We start from the raw sequence: 20,856 nt of genomic DNA, 5'->3' as shown, positions 1-20,856 counted from the left end.
TATCTAGTTTAAACTCTGATCTGGGTACCAGAGATGTGTGTGAGAGGGTGACGTACTGATATTTTTAGCACCCCGATTGAGAATCGAACTCGGGACCTTCAGCACTGTAGCCATCGGTCTTAATTAACCACTAGACCACGAACTCAGACTAAACTATATTGTCAGGTCAAACAGCTGATATTTCAGCCATATACTCAGTAGCCTTTAACTTGGCTTACACCGCGATTAATGATTTTGATTTAATATCATTCTGTTGATTTTCGACATTTGCGTTATGAAACAACTTTTACCGTTGTTTTGAATGTTATATTATCAAACTTGTAATGAAAAATGGGAAACTTTGATTGTTTGGTGTTTTCCACGAGAAAATCAATGAATTAATAGAAAAATAATAATAACGGATTATAGAAGAAAAAGGGGGGGGAGTAACAAATCTTTGTTTGAAAAAAACCTGAATGCATATTTATGTGTGTTTTGACTGTAGTTAACTGCATTTTATTTTTGAACACCTCTATTTATAAAATTACTATTGGTTTTGTCTTTTTGTGTGCATATTATCCGGATCCATAACAGCGGTAACCGTCATTGATTTTAAATTAGACAGTGTTGTTTACTTCCGACATGTGCTTGTAATATTTTATTTTGCTTGACTATTTAATAACGACAGTCTACAAGGTGACAACAGCTAGGTAAAAACAAATTCTAACTAGTATTCTACTGAGCCAAACTTGGTATAAGTTCTATATAATTGATGTAACGTTAGGCGTTCTTTGCGAAAACATCATATTCTTCTGAGGAAATTAAAAATTAGCATTAAGGTTCATGTCGACCCTATCATGGCCTATGGCTAGTCCTATAACATATGACCTCGGGGGCATTATTCTCTATTTCTATTTGCTGTTCTGATATTTTCTTTTTACTATCAATGTGCCACCCGCATTAAAAAAATAAATAAATGAAAATATCAGTATAAAAACGTTAAAAATTGAATAAAAATGCGAAGTCATATGTTATAGGACTAGGCCTATGGCTAAAATGGCCGTATTTTCAACTCAAAATTTTCTCTGAGTACAGACAAACCTGTGCATCTGGAAAAATTGTATGGTATAGCATGTCCTAGATAAATATAATTCAAATGCATTGTATGACTATGAGTTAGAAAATTCATAACTTAACTGGATTTTGCCGTACACTTTTTTTCGTCTCTGCAGAAGATGATAAAATTAACAAACAGTTGAGTTTACCTTGATATGGTCCACTCAGGTACACAGTTTAAACAACCAATTATTGTCAGGTATTTATTGTCCATCTTATGTCCATGTCAATTAAAAATGCTCACTTTAATTTTTGCCTGTGGGGAAGTTCTCAAACCTGTTTTCCAACATAGTTTATTTTGGCACCTTCTGGAGGAATGAAAAAAGTGCACGGCAAAATCCTGGTAGGTTTTTGTTTTTCTAAAACATAAAACATACTTAAAATTCATTTATCTAGGGCATGCTATGCCTGATTTTTTTTTACAGATGCGCAGGTTTGTCTGTACTCAGAGTAAATTTTGAGGTGAAAATACGGCCATTTTAGCCATAGGGTACACATGAACCTTAAAAAATTAAATTGAATGCAAGATTACTATGATTTAAGAATCATGTGGACCCTAAGGCTAAAATGCCTTTAATGACCGTATTTTCACTTCAAAATTTTCTCTGAGTGCAGGCAAACCTGTGCATCTGGAAAAGTTTTAAGGCATAGCATGCCCTAGATAAATAAAATTCAAATGCATTGTATGATTTAGAAAATTCATATCTTTAACTTGATTTTGCCGTACACTTTTTTCGTCTCTGCAGAGGATGATGAAATTGACAAACAGTTGAGTTTACCTTGATATGATCCACTCAAGTACACAGTTTAAATATAAACCAATTATTGTCAGGTATCTATTGTCCATCTAATGTCCATGTCAATTAAAAATGCTCACTTAAATTTTACCTGTGGGTAAGTTCTCAAACCTGTTTCCCAACTTAGTTTATTTTGGCACCTTCTGGAGGAATGAAAAAAAGTGTGCAGCAAAATCCTGGTAAGTCTTTATTTTTCTAAAACATAAAACATACTTAAAATTCATTTATCTAGGGCATGCTATGCCTGAAATTATAGGCTGATTTTTTTTACAGATGCGCAGGTTTATCTGCACTCAGAGTAAATTTTGAGGTGAAAATACGACCATTTTAGCATAGAGTCCTCATGAACCTTAATACAGTTGTAAAATATACAAGCCTTGACAACAATTTGACTTTTTAATGGCAAAGCAAAGTACATTTGTATAAATGGTAGAAAGGGGATTGCAATTTGCAAAGAAGAAATGAGACTTCTGAACTGTAAAACATTTTATGGAACATGAAATCAGTATTTGTGTGTTGGTGCTGTTTTTAATTTTTAATTTTGAAATGCTTATATAAAATCTTTATTAATTAATCATATTTCTGTGTTCTTTACATATATTTCCAGCAGCTGTAGTAACTCTTGAATACCAACCAAAACCAGGCGAACATGTTGACTCCAGCATTTGAAATCAAACAAGATGATACCTTTATAACCATCATTATCAAAGCACCATATGCAAGGGTAAGATAGTAACCACTTAAATATCAAGTATGGAACTGTATAATTAAGCACAACGAGACAAATGAATTTAATATTGAATTGAATTTATATTATGAACTATTTAGATATGAAGATGTGGTATGTTTATCAATGAGACATCTGTCCATCCAAGTCACAATTAGTAAAAGTAAGCCAAGTATGGTCTTCAACACAGAGTCTTGGCTCACACTTAGCATCAAGCTATAAACGTCCCTAAAAGGTCTAATCTGTATAAAAAAAAAGAGAAAGTCGTAACACTTTTGAACCACAACATCAAACAACAACCACTGAACATCAGGTTCCTGACCTAGGACAGGTGCATATATATATATACCTTTTAATAGATGAATAATTGGTCAGTTACAAAAGAGCAAGTTTAGTAGGGCTGTCCTGCATATACATGATATACATGTATTATGTGAAAGAAGCAGGGTTTACAATGTATATGAATTTTCAACAAAAAATTATCACAGATACATGTACATTGTATCTAAACATACATGTAATTCATCAGCTGTGAAAAAGTAGTTCCCTCCTTTTTATAAACATTCATGTTCATTTTTTGATAAACCTTAATCTAGAAAACAGGGGGAGGGGGGATGTATGTCAAAAGGGACCTGCATTGAAAATGGAAGGACAAAACTGTCTAACTGAAGGTTTGAAAATGCTCCAAATGCAAATGTATCAACTGACTGTGTAAACTTAAATCATGACCAAGTTAGAAACAGTCAACAGTGATCATCTGATTTGATGATACTTTTTATGGTTAGCCATCTTATAGCAGGGTTATTGTTCAAGTAATGAGTCCTAGGTCAATTTATGTTATCTTATTGGGATATTTCAGTGTATTTTAATATAATAGTAAAGAAAATTTTTCTATCTAATTGTTTGGCAAAGGAGTTGCCTAATTTAAGTATTTCATGAAAAATAAAACTTGTTTCTTCTTCTATTTTTCAGATAACAGATACAGAAATATTTATAGAAGGAAATGAATTCAGATTTCACTCAAAACCATATTTTCTTAGGTAAATTTTCATAATATTGTGTTTTCTGTGTTTTGTACATTGTACATTGCAGGTATAACCAAATCTTTTGGTACTTAATGATTTCAGTTAGAATACAGACATAACAATTTTATAACCTGTATCTGTGAATTAATTAAATTGATTGACATGGGTTAGATAATTTTGTGCACATTTAAACGAAAAATGATGTTTCCTTTGTTTGCATGACTTCTCTTTTAGTTACTTTGACAAAAATCCCCTTCCTGTTCAAATTACAAAGTCTATTGCACAAATTAACCTGAATTACAAATGTGTTGGATAACTTGTTATAAGTCAATTGACTAACCAAAATAATTCAGTTCGTCCCATTTTCGACGTCTCCTACTTGTTAGGGCCTCATTTCCTTACACAATAAAACTCTTAACTAATCTTGGATTTTCTATGGTGCCCTGTAAAATAGGTGACCAATCAACAATCAGATCAATTTTACTAAGATAGGTATGTCCTTGATTTATTCTGAATGATTGTTTGAAGTTTTTTCATTGTCTATATGCATTCAGGCATTAATGAAATATTTATATAAAAAACAAAAGGACAAAAGTTCTCTTCTTTTCTGTTATACATAAGGTAACTGAGACTAAGCATCAGTGAATTTACTTGAACTTTCTATTCTTATACATATTCTGAATTATCAATAAGAAAGTGTTCTCTGTGTATTTCAGATTATCCTTACCAGGAAATATTGTAGAGGATGGAAGAGAACAAGCTAAATATGATGCAGATAATGGTAAGAATTGTGTTAAATCATTGCTTGATATGCACCATAATAAAATTGAGAATGGAAATGGGGAATGTGTCAAAGAGATAACAACCTGACCATAGAAAAAAACAACAGCAGAAGGTCACCAACAGGTCTTCAATGTAGCGAGAAATTCCTGCACCCGGAGGCCTCCTTCAGCTGGCCCTAAACAAATATATACTAGTTCAGTGATAATGAACACCATACTAATTTCCAAATAGTATACAAGAAACTTAAATTAAAATAATACAACACTAACAAAGGCCAGAGGCTCCTGACTTGGGGCAGGCGCAAAAATGCGTTGGGGTTAAATATGTTTGTGAGATCTCAACCCTCCCCTATACCTCTAGCCAATGTAGAAAAGTTAAGGCATAACAATACTTACATTAAAATTCAGTTCAAGAGAAGTATTGCAAAGATACAAGTTTTAAACGAATGTAAAATGATTTTTTTTGTCATAGTTGATTACATGTATTTTAATAAGCTTCTTAATAATTACTTTCGTGTCACCAAAACATTGAATTCAAAACTTACATCATCTTATTCTAAAGGTTGCAACAGATTTTGCACTTCCTTAAACAATTAAATTCATGGTTTATATATACATCTTTACAAGAATATAAATTATATAATAAGGTACAGTAAAATCTTAATTTTGAATTTGATGAAAAGTTTGTTAGGCATCTCTTGTGAAGTTGTGGTCCTGATTTTGTTTACAGTTGTGCTTTAGAAATAAACTAACAGATACAAGTTTTGTTATTATTATTGTAGGATCATTTACAGTGACAGTACCTAAAGAAACTCCAGGAGAATTGTTTGAAGGGTTAGATATGATTACAAAACTGCTAACTAATAAAGGGCAGACAACTGGTCAGTCGCCTTTGATTGAAGTTTTGGGTAAGTTCTTACAACTACAAACATTTACATTCTTAATATAACTTAAGTATGTCTACATTGTACAAAAGAGTGAGTCAGTACTATGTTGATTTTGTTTAAGTTATGAAGACATATACAATAATTGACACATTTGACTATTGATTTTCAAATGTAACTTTGGTTAAAAATAGAAAATTCAAGACTCTCAAATTGATTGTTATTATTTAATGAAATTTAAACTGTTAAATGTAAATGAAAATGACAGTGAACAGTGAACAGAAGCTTAGTAGTATCTTTGCAATGGGTACAAAAAGCCACAAAGACGTGAAATACAGTTTGTTTTATATTTATTTTTATTTTTAACCAGTTGTTCCCATTCTCAATCTTTGATGGATAGGTGTCTCATGGGCAATCATACATCTGACTATTTTTGTATGCTTTACAATATTGTGACCATATCTTTGATTTACTTGCTAACTTAATATTTGATAATGACAGTCTCACATTACCATTGTAAATTTCAATACTTGAACACTTTCATTATACCTTGTTTTTTAGCTCACCTGGCCAAAAGGAAACTACTGGGCCAAATTTAACCAAACTTGGCCGCAATCATCATTGGGGTATCTAGTTTAAAAATGTGTCTGGTGACCCAGCCAACCAATCAAGATGGCCACCATGGCATGGCTAAAAATAGAACATATGGGTAAATTGTAGATTTTGGCTTCTATCTCTGAAACCAAAGCATTTAGAGCAAATCTGACTTGGAGGGGAAATTGTTTATCAGGGCAAGTTCTATCTATCCTGAAATTTTCAGATGAATTGCAGAACCCATTGTTGGGTTGCTGCCCCTGAATTAGTAGTTTTACGGAAATTTTGCTGTTTTTGGTTATTATGTTGAAAATTATAATAAATAAAGATAAACTGTTAACAGCAATAATGTACAGCAATTTTAAACCTACAAATAACTCAACATGATCAAAATGGTCAATTGACCCCTGAAGGAGTTATTGTCCTTTACAGTCAATTTTGAATAACTTTAGTAAAACTTTCCATAAATTTTTCTTCTGGGACAAGTTCATTATAGATAGAGATAATTGTAAGCAGCAAGAATGTTCAGTAAAGTAAGATCTACAAACACATCAACATCACCAAAACACAATTTTGTCATAAATCCGTCTGTGTCCCTTGTTTATGATATGCACATAGACCTAGGTGAGTGACACAGGGTCTTTAGAGCCTCTAGTTTTGCTGTTCCTGTAAACGATTTTGACTTTTTTTTTTACAGATGAATCAACTGACGATAGACAAGCTGACCTGGAGAAAGAAGAAGAGGAGTTTGATTGGCATATAGAACAGACCCCATATACTGAAAAAGAATTATCCTTAGACTGTCCAAAATATGGCTTTGCTAATCAAAAGTCAGGAGTATTCACTAGGCTACAGGTAAAAAAAGGCAGAATATATATACACAAGTTTTCTTATTCAGGGTTTTAAACCTCAGCTTAGTGACTGTCACATATAGCTTCATGTCTCTAATTTCATTATCTATCAATTGTTGCTTGTAGTTTATAGTTTTGAAAAGAATGGAAAAGTCAGGAGCTTGTTTTTACACTTTTTATACCATTGATTCCCATATATACAATTAACTTCTGGAAAACAAAATTTACAAACAACAACTTATTTCAGTGAAAAATAATGGCAAATATAGAAGATTAACATAGTATTCCAATTCACATGCCCATCTGTGTATTCTGGTACTGAGGATAAATGTCCAAGTCCTATAATGAAACTTTAAAACTATATTTTAACAGGATGAAATAGTTGAAATAGTGGACTTGAAGAATCCAGATCAATGTAGTGTAAGTGACAGGAGAGAGAAAAGAGAAATGGCAGAACAACAGAAGTTTGATGAAGATTATTATTTGTAAGTTGCTATGTCTGTCTTCTTTGAGTGTGTTCATTTGACAGAAATATATTACAACAATATATGTAAATTTTCTCAGTTAAAGAATGCATTTTACAAATAAACAAAAATAATCATGATGGCCAGGGCTTTGGCTCAAAATGTTATCAAACATCATCTGGACAGCTTTAAAAAAAAATACTCACTTAACATTTCATATTTTCCTGTCACAGAAATCTGTTAAGGATTATTTGATATTGTTTTGTGCTATGGTATAAATCAGTTCTAACAATGGTTTGCATTGATTCAATTATCTAAAGATGCTCAATTTCATTGATGTATTATTTATTTTTTACTCTACCAATGAAACTGAGTATAATCTTGGAACTTCTTTTTATCTCAGAAGATAGATTAAAATGAATATACTGGCTAATATTTTAACTTGTTCCGTAGGTTCTGTGCTTTTAAAGAGGCATACAAAAAATGAATGGACTTTTCAGATGGACAAAATTACCAAATATGACTTTAGAAATTCACAAGATATTTAACATTAATTGATGATAATGGAGAATCAATTAATAGTGAATGCTAAAAAAGTCTTAAAATATTTTAGAGGGTAGCTAATGTTTCTAGATTTTGTACTGCACATTTTAGATTTATGTTTACTCTTATATACTAAATAAGAATCCAATACATGTATTACTGAACGAAAAAAAAAAAAACTTTTGTGATGGACATATTTAAGGAAAATATTAAAATCAAAATGTTGTATGTTTCAGAGCAGATTTGTATGAAGATGATGCTGTCAAGGACTTATTAAGTTACAATCCATGTTTGTCAGGTAAATTAAAGAACTTTTCTCAGACTATTTAAGCTTCATATTGTGGATTCGTTTATTTTCATGAGTACCAATTTTTTCTGGATTGAGAAAAACCTGCATCTTGTTGGTTATTTTAGTTCATGGGTTTTCCCAAGTCTGCAATCAACCCTACAAAAAATAGAAATTCGTAGAACATTTAAATTTGTGGATCAACTGTACCCATGAAATCCTTGAAAATTGGTATACAACCAATTATATAATGAATCCAGTAAGCATTTTCACAGTTGAATAAGATTAATTTGCATACATCAAATGTGAATATAGGACCAATATTTCCAATACAGACTGTGGCGCAATGAATCCTGAACTACATGTGCATGCACACTACATGTAATTTAGGATTCATTGCCAGTCTGTCTTGGAAATATTGGACCGGACCGAAATCAATATAGGATTTATATGACTAGGACGACGTCACCAGTATGACACATGCCGTTTTTGGTAGTTTTAGGGCTGTTTTAATCATATTATTTAATAAATCATCTTTTTCCATAGAAATAATCTGGCTATTCTTATTAGGTGCCTATTGGTTATATATTATCAAACGTTCCTATGTATTCCTGCATTTCAAATGTAAATGTTCAAAATTTTGTGATTAATAAAAAATCAAGAAAAAGGCTATTGATGCACAAATTGATGTAGTATTATTTTCATTAAAAATATTTAGAAAGGAAATTATGCTTAGTCATAAATCATGTAAATAGATGCTTGAAGAGTAAAAATATAATTCCAGAAAAAAACATGTTATATGTTTGTATCCTCTTCCTTTGGTATGTGATGGTTATTTCTACTTTTACCTGAAACCACCCCCAGTTTTTGTTTGGGTACGTGTTGCTCAGTCATTATTTTTTTATTGTATTGTGTACTCTTGTTTTTCTGTTGGGCTTTTTCCTATTTGCATTTTTTTGAGGCCTGGCGTTCTCAGTTTATTTTTGACTGATGAGTTTAATATCCTTGTATGATATCTTGTCTCTCTTTTACCTTATCAATCATTTGGAACCTTTTATTTTCATCTTGAAAAAGTGAATATGGAAAACTTGTCGTTATTTTTCGCAAAAGATTATTTGTTAGAAGAAATTAAGGAATATCCCAATAAGTTAAAATGTTAGATATAAAAATCTGATGATGTGGAATTATTGCAAATGAGACAACTCTCCACGACATAGAATTTAACAACTATATGTGACATTACATACATTTTTATATGCAAGATTTTGAGTAAGTTGTAGCTGCTTTATTAATACTTTTATTAATAATAATTGAAAAGAATAACAATGTGTTTTAATATGACAGTTGTAAAATTAAGTTTAAAATGTCATTTCAATTGTTAAATGATAGCTTATTGTATGCTGATTCCAAAAGTATATGGTTTCTATACTTTTTTTTTAAATAAGGGAGAAGATTTGTTACTTCCGATTTGAAAAATGTTACTTCCAATTATATTTAAATATTTACTTGACACTGCTTCAAAAATATCTGGTTCTATATACAAAATGTATTAATATATTATTAAAGTACCAAAAATAGCTACTTCCGGTTTACACAAGGTCACTTCCGGTTGTTTTTTTCAAGGTTACATGGTTTGATACCTTTTGCCAAAAGTCTCGTGGCTTTATCATGTATACATGTGAGGTAAAAGCAGAGGTCAAAATCTAGAACATCAAATTAAGCTTTGACCTTGAGACCAATTTCAAGGTCACAAACCAAGGACCTCAAATCAAAATACCATAGGTCTAAATTATATTTGGTTAATGAGTTATATCACCATATGCATATTTTTAAATAAAAAAGGGGAGAAAACTGCCTTTTTAGTTCAATGTACCCTTGCAATCAAAATTCACATGTTACGACATGTCGCAACTAACAATTTAGTAAAAGAAAAATGTTGATATCTTATACGGTTTTTGTGAATAAGTGAAAATAAGCCAATTTCAAAAATTAGAATATGACCTTGACCTTTGACCTTGACCTTGACCTAATTTTCATTTTTTTTGGACCACGGACCTCAAATTAAAGATCCTAGGTCTCTATCAAATGCATAAGGGGAAATTACTCTCATATGGAGCGTTCATATTGCTTCGGTCAAAATAGGACAATTCATGCGAAGGATATAACGAGCAATTTTACTAAATAAATTTGACATAAACTTTTACAGTTGCTAATGAGTCGTGGACACAAGGAAAACATTGTTTGGGGAGATAACTCCAACAAAGAAAAGTTATCGGTTACACAGGGTAAATGTGAAGTCTAGATTTATAGTTTGATTCAAACCCCATTTGATACGTAAAATAGTAAATGTACAACACATTATTCAGTATTGAAAATATGACATGGTGTTTAACACAATCTGAAAGTTATTAACCAGTAATTAAACTTGAAGTTCTGTCCAATTTTTATGCAGCTTTTACTTTTTCAGAAAGCTTTACTGATAAAGACAAAGAAATGATGAGAAATTTACCAAAGAAAGAATGTATCCTTTTCTTGTCAAAGAATTCATTATGAAATTCATATCACATTGAAGTTTAAAAATAATAAATTTGGTAGCATGCATATACTAGTATAAAATGGAGATTTGAATGAATTAACAATTTTTATCACTATTAGCTACATTTAATGTGTGTTTATAGACAGATAACCAGTATTGTATATTTCGATAGCAAACCAACAATTCAAATTAATAAGATCTATATTTTCATTTTAAATACTATACAACCTTAACTCTTATGTATAGATTTAATAGATAATAAGATCTCAACATATTTAGGTTTGGTAGATATAATATTTGCCTACTGTTATGACATCAGAAGCACAGAAGGAGAAAGCAATGTAAGTTTTGTATATCATCATTAGTATGTGTAACAATTACAACTCACAGAATAAACTTGTTTATGACATTTTTTACATGATAATCGTTCAGAGGCGGATTTAGGGGGGGGCCCAGGGGGTCCGGGCCCCCCCTTTTTGGGAAAAAAATTGGTTGCTTATATAGGGAATGACTGGAGCGGGCCCCCTCTTAGGTCAGTCAGTGGGCCCCCACTTATGAAAAATTCTGGATCCGCCACTGTCGTTGTTCCTGAGATAAAAGTTATATGTTATAGTTTGGAAAACATAACATAAATATTATTGTTGAAAGGTTTAAATGTGTATAACTGTTAGAACTAGATAAAGTTCTGACTCTATTTTCTAATTTATATATTTAATACCCTAATGATTTTATTTCATTTTCTGACAGCATTCATGAATTATTGGACCATATAAGATAATAATAAATAAAGATTAGGCCACTTTTTTTTTATTAGTTGGTTTACGGGATTCTTCTTAAAAAAGGAAGGGTAGGAGGTCGAAAAAAAATAAAAAATAAAAACAATGAAAAAATGTAGGGTAGGAGGTCGAAGAATAAATAAAAATAAAAATTGGAATTAATACTGTTTTTTTTTAACCAAAAATGGAGAGAAACAAACAATGACATTACTCTATACAATAGTAATATAATCGCTGGAGTACATACACTCAAAAATGAGTCCACTCCTTGACGGGAAGATAGATAGATAGATATGATAGTATTATGCATTTTGTACTTAACATGAATGCAGATCGTTTCATAATTTGGTATTGATTCTTGCTGTTTCAATTTAAATTTAATGTGTTACAAGGAGTCCAATGTCAATGTAGATTGATGAAACCATGTCCCTGATGAAAGGGAAGTGTCTTTACCAATTGCATTTCTCTTTGTTCTGTGTATTTATTTATCAAATTTAGATCAGGGAGTGACAAAATTCCTCATAACAAAATACAATCTTATTGAGAAAATACCATATGCGCTCTGCATGTCATATACCTTCATATGTGGTACATGAAAACGTGTCCTTCTTAGGCTTTTTATGCTATTTTACACTGCTATTAATAAAGTATAAGCTTATATCTCGAAGTGTTCTGGGATTGTCCCTTTTTATAAATGTTGAAGTGATTATAATTGTCAGGCATTCTATTACAGTAATACATGTTCTGATTTTGTGTTGGGATCTTGTCCACCATTTCCCATCTCTGTTCCATTAAATCTTAATGGGTACGGTGGGATTGTATTTAGGTATTTATATAATAAGGCCAAATAATCAGACACCCATCCCTGGCAGCAAGTTAAAAGATTCTTCCCATAAGTGACGTCTGGCAAGGCTATTTAAAACAAATCTTGGATGCCAGAAAGCCTTGTCAGACGTCATAATTATTTGTACCTCATATATGTAATGACAAATGCAGCTCAATCCTCAAGAAACTAAAACAACCCCTTTCGACAGGTTTCAGACTTTCTGATCAACCCTTAAACCAAAGTTGACCCGCCGTCAACCTCACTGACAGTCTAAAACAGGGTTTCAAATTAGCGGTTGTTCGACCTTTTAAACCAAACTTCCCAAACCATCTCAAAAATAATTTTCATTTTTATTATTCATGACTGCGATGTTTATTTTGTTCAACCGTTAAGATTTACACCGAAAATCTGCAAGGCAACAATATTAAAATCGTATCTGGTCCTCCATTTCAACTTCTGAAGCAAGGTTGTCGGCTCTCCGAACTTTCCCGAAGTCCTGCGTGTAACATTGATTGCCGAGTTTATGAGGGCCCTTGCTTGGAAGTTGCCTCCATTTTCAACTGGTTCCTTTTCACCGCATTAAATCATGATGAAACGTTGACTGAACAGGGAACCACCTTTCAACTGGTTCCTTTTCACCACATTAGATCATCATGAAACGTTCACTGAACAGGGAACCGCACGGGATTTCCGAGGGTATTCCGACTGGATCATGTTTTTATTTTTATTTGTACTTCTTCAAACAGAAAAAGGTCGGCAGAATTAAAAAAAATCTTCAAAATCGTTTTTATTTTTATTTCAATATCGTGAAAAACAGGGTCGGCGGATCCGTAAACCAACTAGTAAAAAAAAAAGTGGCCTTATGCATTTTTCAGGTAAATACCAAAAACATTTAAAAACAGCATCAACAGCAGATTTCAAACATTTAAAAAAACATCTTTGTTAAAAAAGCTGCATATAACAAAAAAGAAATGTGGCAACCTTGATGGAGAGACAACTTTTAATCCAACAGATATAAAAAAAGAAGATGTGGTACGATTGCCAATGAGACAACTGTCCACAAGAGACCAAAATGACATAGTCATTAACAACTATAGGTCATCGCACAGCCTTCAACAATAAGCAAAGCCCATACTGCATAGTCAGCTCTAAAAGGCTCCGATATGACAATGTAAAACAATTCAAACGAGAAAACTAACAGTCTTATTTATATAAAAGAATATAAGAAAAACAAATATGTCCTGAATTTCAGGCTAGAGTTCAATTGAATTGAATATATAAGCAGTTATAGGCTACAACAGTTCTATACTGGATTTTTCTGTTACAGGTAGAATCATCATGGACCATCAGTAAACTAAGTTCTACACTGTCTTGGCTGGATGTAAGTTTTGTTTGTTTTGTACTTTTATTTTTGGAAAGATTAGAACTTGTTCTAAATCTTTACTTAGGCACCACCCTCCCTAACAACAGGACAGGTTAGCTACTGTTATTAAATGTATTCACACTAAAATATAGTTTCCTATGGTTCTCATATATGTGCACATAAAACACATATAAACTGAAAAAAATGGGTATATTATTGGAGCAGTTCATTCAAGAATGTATGTCATTAAGGTGTGTTGATGTGTAGGCTTTTTTTAAAAACATTTTGATTAGGTAAGTAGGTATTGATTCAACTAGTATGATTGACAACTGTCATTATCACTAAACAATCAGACACAAGGTGGGCCTTTAATTACAATGCCCCACCTCCTAAACTGCCAATCAAATTGACCACATTACCCATCAACCTCAGTCTTACATAACTATACATGCATCTAATTCCTAATACACAAATATTTGACCTCATAATTGAATACACAAATGTGTATATTTAAGAAATAATTCATGGAAGCCATAGATTATTGGAAATTTACACATGGCCTGGGCCGTGATATTCGAATTTTATCCTGAGCGTTAGCGAGGGATAAAATCAACGAATATCACGGCCCAGGCCATGTGTAAATTTCCAATAATCTATGGCTTCCATGAATTATTTCGATTCTAATAGGACAAATACGATCATTAAAAAAACTGAAGCGAGGGTGGGTAAATCTGTGTGTATGGCTGTTCTTTTTTACTCCCTGTTAGATAAAGCTCATCATTTTAATAGATCCGTAGCTTGCACGGATTATTTCGTGAACAACCGCTGAAAAAAAATATGTTTCATTCTCAAAACCAACAATTGTCATGTTGATTTATATGTTTTTCCCGTGAGCTACCGTCAAATCCAAAGTTGACATTTCGTAAACAATGAGCCGCCATGTTGACTTGCTGAAATCAGTACATATGCGAATAATGCAATAGAATAGAAAATCAAACATAACCTACCTTGATAATCATTTTTAATACAATAGTAAACGACATGTCAATAGTTAACGTAACAGAAGACGTTCAACTCTAGAGTTTTCATTTGTATGACGTCATGTTTTGAAATGACTTAAATGCGCCAAAAACATTAATAGACTTTCGCGGAATTTTATTTTATTTTTATTTTGTTGGTTTTTCCGAGCTCTTATGCATGACTTCTTTTTATTATGCATCCGAATAAGAATCAAAGTGATTTTGTCTTTTCTGAATTGCAATTTTTAAAACAATTAAATCGACAAAGGGTTTGCAAATAGGTTTCAATACATGTGGATTTACGTGGGAAGTATATTGTAACAGCCATTATTATGTACACCACGGAGTCTGCGCTAAGTATAGATATATCGAGAATTTTATCACAGTGTTGTTTACAAAGCGAAAGAAGCACGTCATATTAGAATAGATGTTTGATATTTATAAGGATGATAGATTTATTTACTGCCAATTACTTTTGATCTACATTACATAAAGTGATTGTGTAAATTATATCTGAAAGATAAATGATTAATGGATTAACAAGATCTTAAAAAAATGAAATATGAATATAAATATGAATATATAAAAGGTATTCAAGTATGGCCTATAATTTACTTGATAAATTTCCAATAATCATCTGTAATTAATCAACAATTTAGATTAGTTCACTTTTTTTTTTTTTATCAGGAATTGGCTTGAAACAGTTTTAAAATTTTAAAACTTTTAATTATAACAAACCATTGTTTATTAGTTTATTTCCCATCAATCATTATGTTTATTTTAGTCATTTGAATTTTTATTAGAAGTAAATATATATTTTTGCAATCAAGAAAGAATCTACATTTCAATAAAATAAGTTTTTTAATTGGTTACGTTGAAAAATAAAATTGAAAGTGCCCTGTGTGGAAAAACACTTTAAAAATTGGTCAAAAGGCACTCTAAAACTTTTAATGACCCTTTTAATTTTCAATGCCATATAACCTGTGTTTCAACTGACAAAATGCCCCAAAACAACATTTTCAGATTATTTTTGTTGGCACTTTAAAGCTTTTAGCTGTTGGTCTAAATTTATGTCTGACAAGGATAGTTGGTAACATTTACCAGAAGAATTTTTGCATTGTTTTTTTTTTTTTTGAAACATGTTCAGAACCGGCAACATAAATTCGATTAGATATAAACTGCAGTTTAAATAAAATTGTGCAAATTTAGAGACCCACATTATTTAATTTGAGCTCATTTTATCCTCAAACTGGAAAAGCAAGTTTCTTTCTAAAGACCTGCTGTAAATGCAATTTTCAGCAAATTAGTGCTTTATAAATGTTCATTTTTCCTCACCATACCTTAATATGAAATAATTCAAACTACTGTTCTAATCTTTCCATGAGTGATATCCATCACTTTGATTGCTTCTAACTAATGCCACCAAATATGTGGAATGCAGATTAATTGACTCAATACTTTTAAAATTTACATCAATAAAATTGGGCTATTTGGGCATATTCATTTTACCTCATTTGGTGTTTATCCTTGAATCTATTTTATTTCATACCTTTTGTGTGGGATATTTATGCATCCTGGCTAATTCTTATGCCATTAACTCTTATTTGATGTTAATACGTGTTGTGTAAACATACATATTGTGTACTTTTTATCATAAACAAATGTTTAGCAACATTTCCTATATTTAGTCAAATAAAGAGAAAAATACAGTTGAAATAGTCTTTTAGAACTTTGACAGAGAAGAAACTTAATTATGAATTAAAATACAAACCCAGAGTCTATCACAACATTTTTTCATTTATAATTCTTAGACATTCACCTCTGTAGAAGAAACATTAAGAGCCTGTTATAGACGATGTTTGTGTTATCCCTTGTACAGAAACTGGGAGTTTGCTGTCAAAGTCCAACAGGATACTGTACAGATATTAAATGGTGGTAAGAGGTTTTGCATTAGTCTTGTCTTTATTATGTATAAATAAATAGAAAATTATAGATGTTGTGAAGTGGGTCTCATTGGGGTCTTAAGCGTGACGCGGGATTGCTGAATTTTTGTAAGCGTGACACGTGAAAGTCAAGTTATTGTGCCATGTAAAGGATAAATTATGTCTAGCGGGACCTGGGAAATGACTAAAAAAATGAGAATTGCTACGTATATAGTGTAAGCGGGATACAGGAATCTGACAAAACAGTAAGCGGGATCTGGGATCAGAACCCTCCAATGAGACCCCCTGTGAACAATTTTAAATATGTTTTTCTGAATTTCCTTTGATAAACAAGATGATGTTGTATTCACAATGTTTAAAGTTGAACAATTATAAGTCAAAGTGTTCGGCCTTCAACAGGCTCATACTGAACAGCAAGCTATAAAGGGCTGAAAATGAATAGTGTAAAACCATTCAAACAGGAAAACAAAGTCTTATCTTTATAAATAATGAAAAACTAGAAAAATTTATGAACAACACCAACAGACAACAACCACTGAACAACAGGCTCCTGACTAAGAATATTTGTAAAATCTGATTCATTTTCTCATTTTAAAAAAACTTGACATACTTTCAGACAAGCTGATAATTTGAATATATTATATTTTTAGGAAGGCAAACATTATTGAAATGTTTACTGGATATCCATAGATGTTTCTCTGAGACTTATCCACATTACTTACTCAATGACCTGTATATAACAGACTATTGTGTATGGATTCAGTCAGCAGAGTAAGTACTTATGTTATCCATGTTTTTGTCTGTCAACCATTAAATAAAAATAGATGTATGAAAGTGTAGGTCATTCATCATTTCTTTTACAAAGAGTATAGATAGGACACAGAAAGGTAAAGATCAGGGAGCAGATTAAGTTTCAGCTCCTTACCTTTTTTAATAGCTCTACTCTGGAATGCCATGCAATAACGCTATGGATAAAATTTTCATATCAGCCAGCTAAGCACCAATTAAGAAAATATGGAATTAATCTAAATTTAATGCTATAATCATACTTCATATGAAGAAATCATAATCTTTCAGTCTCTGGCCTTTGTTAGTCTTGTATTATTTTATTTTAGTTTCTTGTGTACAATTTGGAAATTAGTATGGTGTTCATTATCACTGAACTAGTATATATTTGTTTAGGGGCCAGCTGAAGGATGCCTCCAGGTGAGGGAATTTCTCGCTACATTGAAGACCTGTTGGTGACCTTCTGCTATTGTTTTTATAGGGTTGGGTTGTTGTCTCTAACATATTCCCCATTTCCATTCTCAATTTTATTTAAAAATTATAAGTAATTAACTCTAAGTATATGATAACTTGAAATAATATTTTTTTCAGTTCAAAACAGTTACAGTCACTGACTGAGGCTATTAAAAAGGTAAGGCCAAAATGTGATACAGGATCCTTGAACCCAAGTTATTGTATAAAATAGGGAGATGATGTTTGATTGTCATCTATCCACCAGAGTTAAAATGATGTAGTTGTCAGCAATTACAGATCACCATGCAGCCTTCAATAATGAGCAAAACCAAAATTTTATAGACCGCTATAAAAGATATCATTACAAAATGTGAAAAATTCCAACAAAAAAACATGATATATTTTATGACAATACAATTACATGGTAGATTAAAAGCAAATATGACAGACATGAACCAATAACAACCAAGGAATAACAGACTCCTGATATGGGAGAGGAGTTATAAAATGTGGTGGACAGGGGTAAAACACATTTGTGACTGCTCAATCCTCCCCTTACCTTACCATAAGAACAAATGATAAAAATCAGTTGCAAATGGCTTAACTCAGTAGATCAGTATAGGGTATAGTTATTTCAAAATTATATTTCTTTCACAGATCTACAGTGCAAAACATATCTATTAAAATATTATCTTAATTGTCCACAAGACTAAACTACATTGATAATGAAAACATTATGTCTCTTTATAACTAACAATGTTTATGTTTTACTCTTTTCATTTGTAGTTAAACCTTAAAAAAGTTGATGTTGGATTAGATCTGTCACTTATAGAAAGTCAGACTAAAGAAGCTGCGGTTGATGACGTCATAGAAAATTTAGGCAAGGATGTTTCTAATATAAAAATACCCCATGACAGTGATGATGACAGTTCTGATAGTTCTGGGGAGTACACAGAAACTGATGATGAGAGCACAGGTTCTGAATGTTCATCAAACAGCTCAGATGATGAAAGAGACAATACAAAAGAAACTCCAAATATTGTTGTGCTCAAATCTGACAATGAAAATGATATAAAGGATGTTGAATGTGTGAAAAGTAACACTGACAAAACAACTGATGATAAAATTGAGAAAAACAATATAGAAAGAACTGAGGAAGCACATAAACAAATTATTTCAGAAATAAAATAATAACCACAAAATTTGTTTTTTAAAATTATATAAATTCTGTACATTATGAATCTTGAAGTTTTAGCTTTATCCAGGTATCAAATATTCCTTTTTGTCTGTGTCCTTAAATTTTCCAGGAATTGTTAAGAAAGATGGGCTTTTGCAGCATATGATGCATATGGATAAAGAGAAATGTAGGATATATGTCACTGTCACAACAACAAAAATGACCAAGTAACATGTAAAGTGAACTTTGCAAGTCATTCAAAGTTACTTGTCATGACTGAAGGTGGATGGCCAAATAACATCTTATCTGGATATGAAAATTGCCAATACTAAAAGTTCACTGACCTACAAAACATAATTAATTATACAAAAGTTTCAGTCAATGAACCATAACTGAGAGGGTGAACATATATTTCCATAGAAATGAAAAGTGCAAATGCTTCTACAACTGTGTACCAAATATCATTGACACACCATCAGTAGCTGAAACTTTTAATAGGTAAACTATCCAGAAGTTTCAATGTCAATAAACAATGACTGATGGGACAGAGCCTATTTTTGAATGCTTACACAACTACATACAAATTAAGTTTAGTTTACCTTTATAATATTGAAAATTTTAGTATGTAAACTATGTCATTATACATGTACCATGATTGAGGGAGTGGGGTCATAAAATCTCCATGGCCATGAGATGTGCTAATAATTCTCATACAGATGCAAACTAAATGGCATTGATATATCACTAGTGGTTCTCCTTAAAAAGCCCTAATCTCAAACTTTAACCTTGTACTCTGTGAAAGTTTTAAAGTCAATTGAAAATGACAGAGGGATTTTTGCCAAATGATCTATTGTGGAAATAGGATGTGCTAATGCTAATACAGCATACTAAATATCTTTGACCTGACACTATTAGTTACATAGTGTGCTAGTGACCTAATACATTATATATGGGGTCAGTAAATTCCGTATGGGGTGAGAGCGAAGCTTGAATCCCCATATGGAATTTCCTGACCCGATATTTTCCGTATTACGTTACTAGCACACTATGTAACAAATTTATCTAGCCGGCTATCTTAACTCATGAAATTTTGTCTTGAATGTGATCTATCAAAATGAGCAAATCAGTCTTCAATACTGTTAGCATTAAGAAACTACTTGTATTGATCCTACAAGAATAGCCAACGATAACAAATTGTTAGGTTTGAATGTGTTGAACTTAATCATCAATTTCTTCGTCTGTTGAAATCTTCAAGATTTTTTCTCAGTTCTGTTTTGTTTTTATAAAGGAACATAACACCAATGACTGTATATGAAAGTAGCCCCGCCTTCCCACTACCTAATATGGAATATAAATGGAAGTAACTCCATTACTAACTGTGTATGAAATAAGCCCCAAGATAATAGTGTTTCTCCTTGAACTGACCTAATCATCAACTTATGATGAATTGTTGATACTGCCACCAATAAAAATCATGCAAAATCTCTCTTTTTAGATATTATTGAGTGAAGATAAAAAAAAAAATGTAAAATGTGTCTATGGGCCACATATGTCACCACTTGCAAGTATGCATGAGTCAAATTCTTCATACAGATGTTGTATTCACATATATAAGACCATTGTGATTATAAGCAAGGTGTATCAGTTTTATAACATGTGGTTGAAGCGAACAGAAACAACAGACATAACACCTTTTCAATGAATAAGGGACCTAATTCAAGGATGGTGTAAGTGACACCATCAATTTCAAACTCATACCCGTAGCCAGGGGGTTCGGGGGGTTCGGACGAACCCCCCCCTTGAAAACAAATAAGCACTGTTAAAGTCAACGTTCTGGTCAAATTGTGACTGTTAAAGTCGAGTTTGTGAGTCCAACGAACCCCCCTTTGGAAATTCCTGGCTACGGGCCTGCAACTTGATCTCTGAAAT

At 31.9% G+C, this 20,856-nt stretch overlaps 1 protein-coding gene across 2 annotated transcripts; it reads left to right on the top strand.

Annotated features, from left to right (window-relative positions):
- Positions 1–571: 571 nt before the first annotated feature.
- Positions 572–18,964, top strand: LOC134723171 (protein SHQ1 homolog). 2 transcript variants are annotated; one of them, XM_063586815.1, is made up of 15 exons: positions 572–689; positions 2,503–2,616; positions 3,592–3,659; positions 4,361–4,425; positions 5,209–5,334; positions 6,602–6,759; positions 7,128–7,240; positions 7,999–8,060; positions 10,516–10,569; positions 10,831–10,925; positions 13,514–13,567; positions 16,380–16,503; positions 17,162–17,282; positions 17,889–17,928; positions 18,537–18,964. In XM_063586815.1, the coding sequence occupies exons 2-15, from the start codon at positions 2,542–2,544 to the stop codon at positions 18,939–18,941; spliced, it is 1,560 nt and encodes a 519-aa protein (XP_063442885.1). In that variant the 5' UTR covers positions 572–689; positions 2,503–2,541; the 3' UTR covers positions 18,942–18,964. The 2 variants fall into 2 exon arrangements, with proteins under 2 accessions (XP_063442885.1, XP_063442877.1); XM_063586807.1 differs by having other exon boundaries at positions 585–689; positions 2,500–2,616.
- Positions 18,965–20,856: the final 1,892 nt, after the last annotated feature.

The sequence above is a fragment of the Mytilus trossulus genome, chromosome 1, assembly GCF_036588685.1.
Source record: "Mytilus trossulus isolate FHL-02 chromosome 1, PNRI_Mtr1.1.1.hap1, whole genome shotgun sequence".
Taxonomy (NCBI): Eukaryota; Metazoa; Mollusca; class Bivalvia; order Mytilida; family Mytilidae; genus Mytilus; species Mytilus trossulus.
Note: the sequence above shows the minus strand (reverse complement) of the source record. Positions and strands in the feature narration are given on the sequence as shown.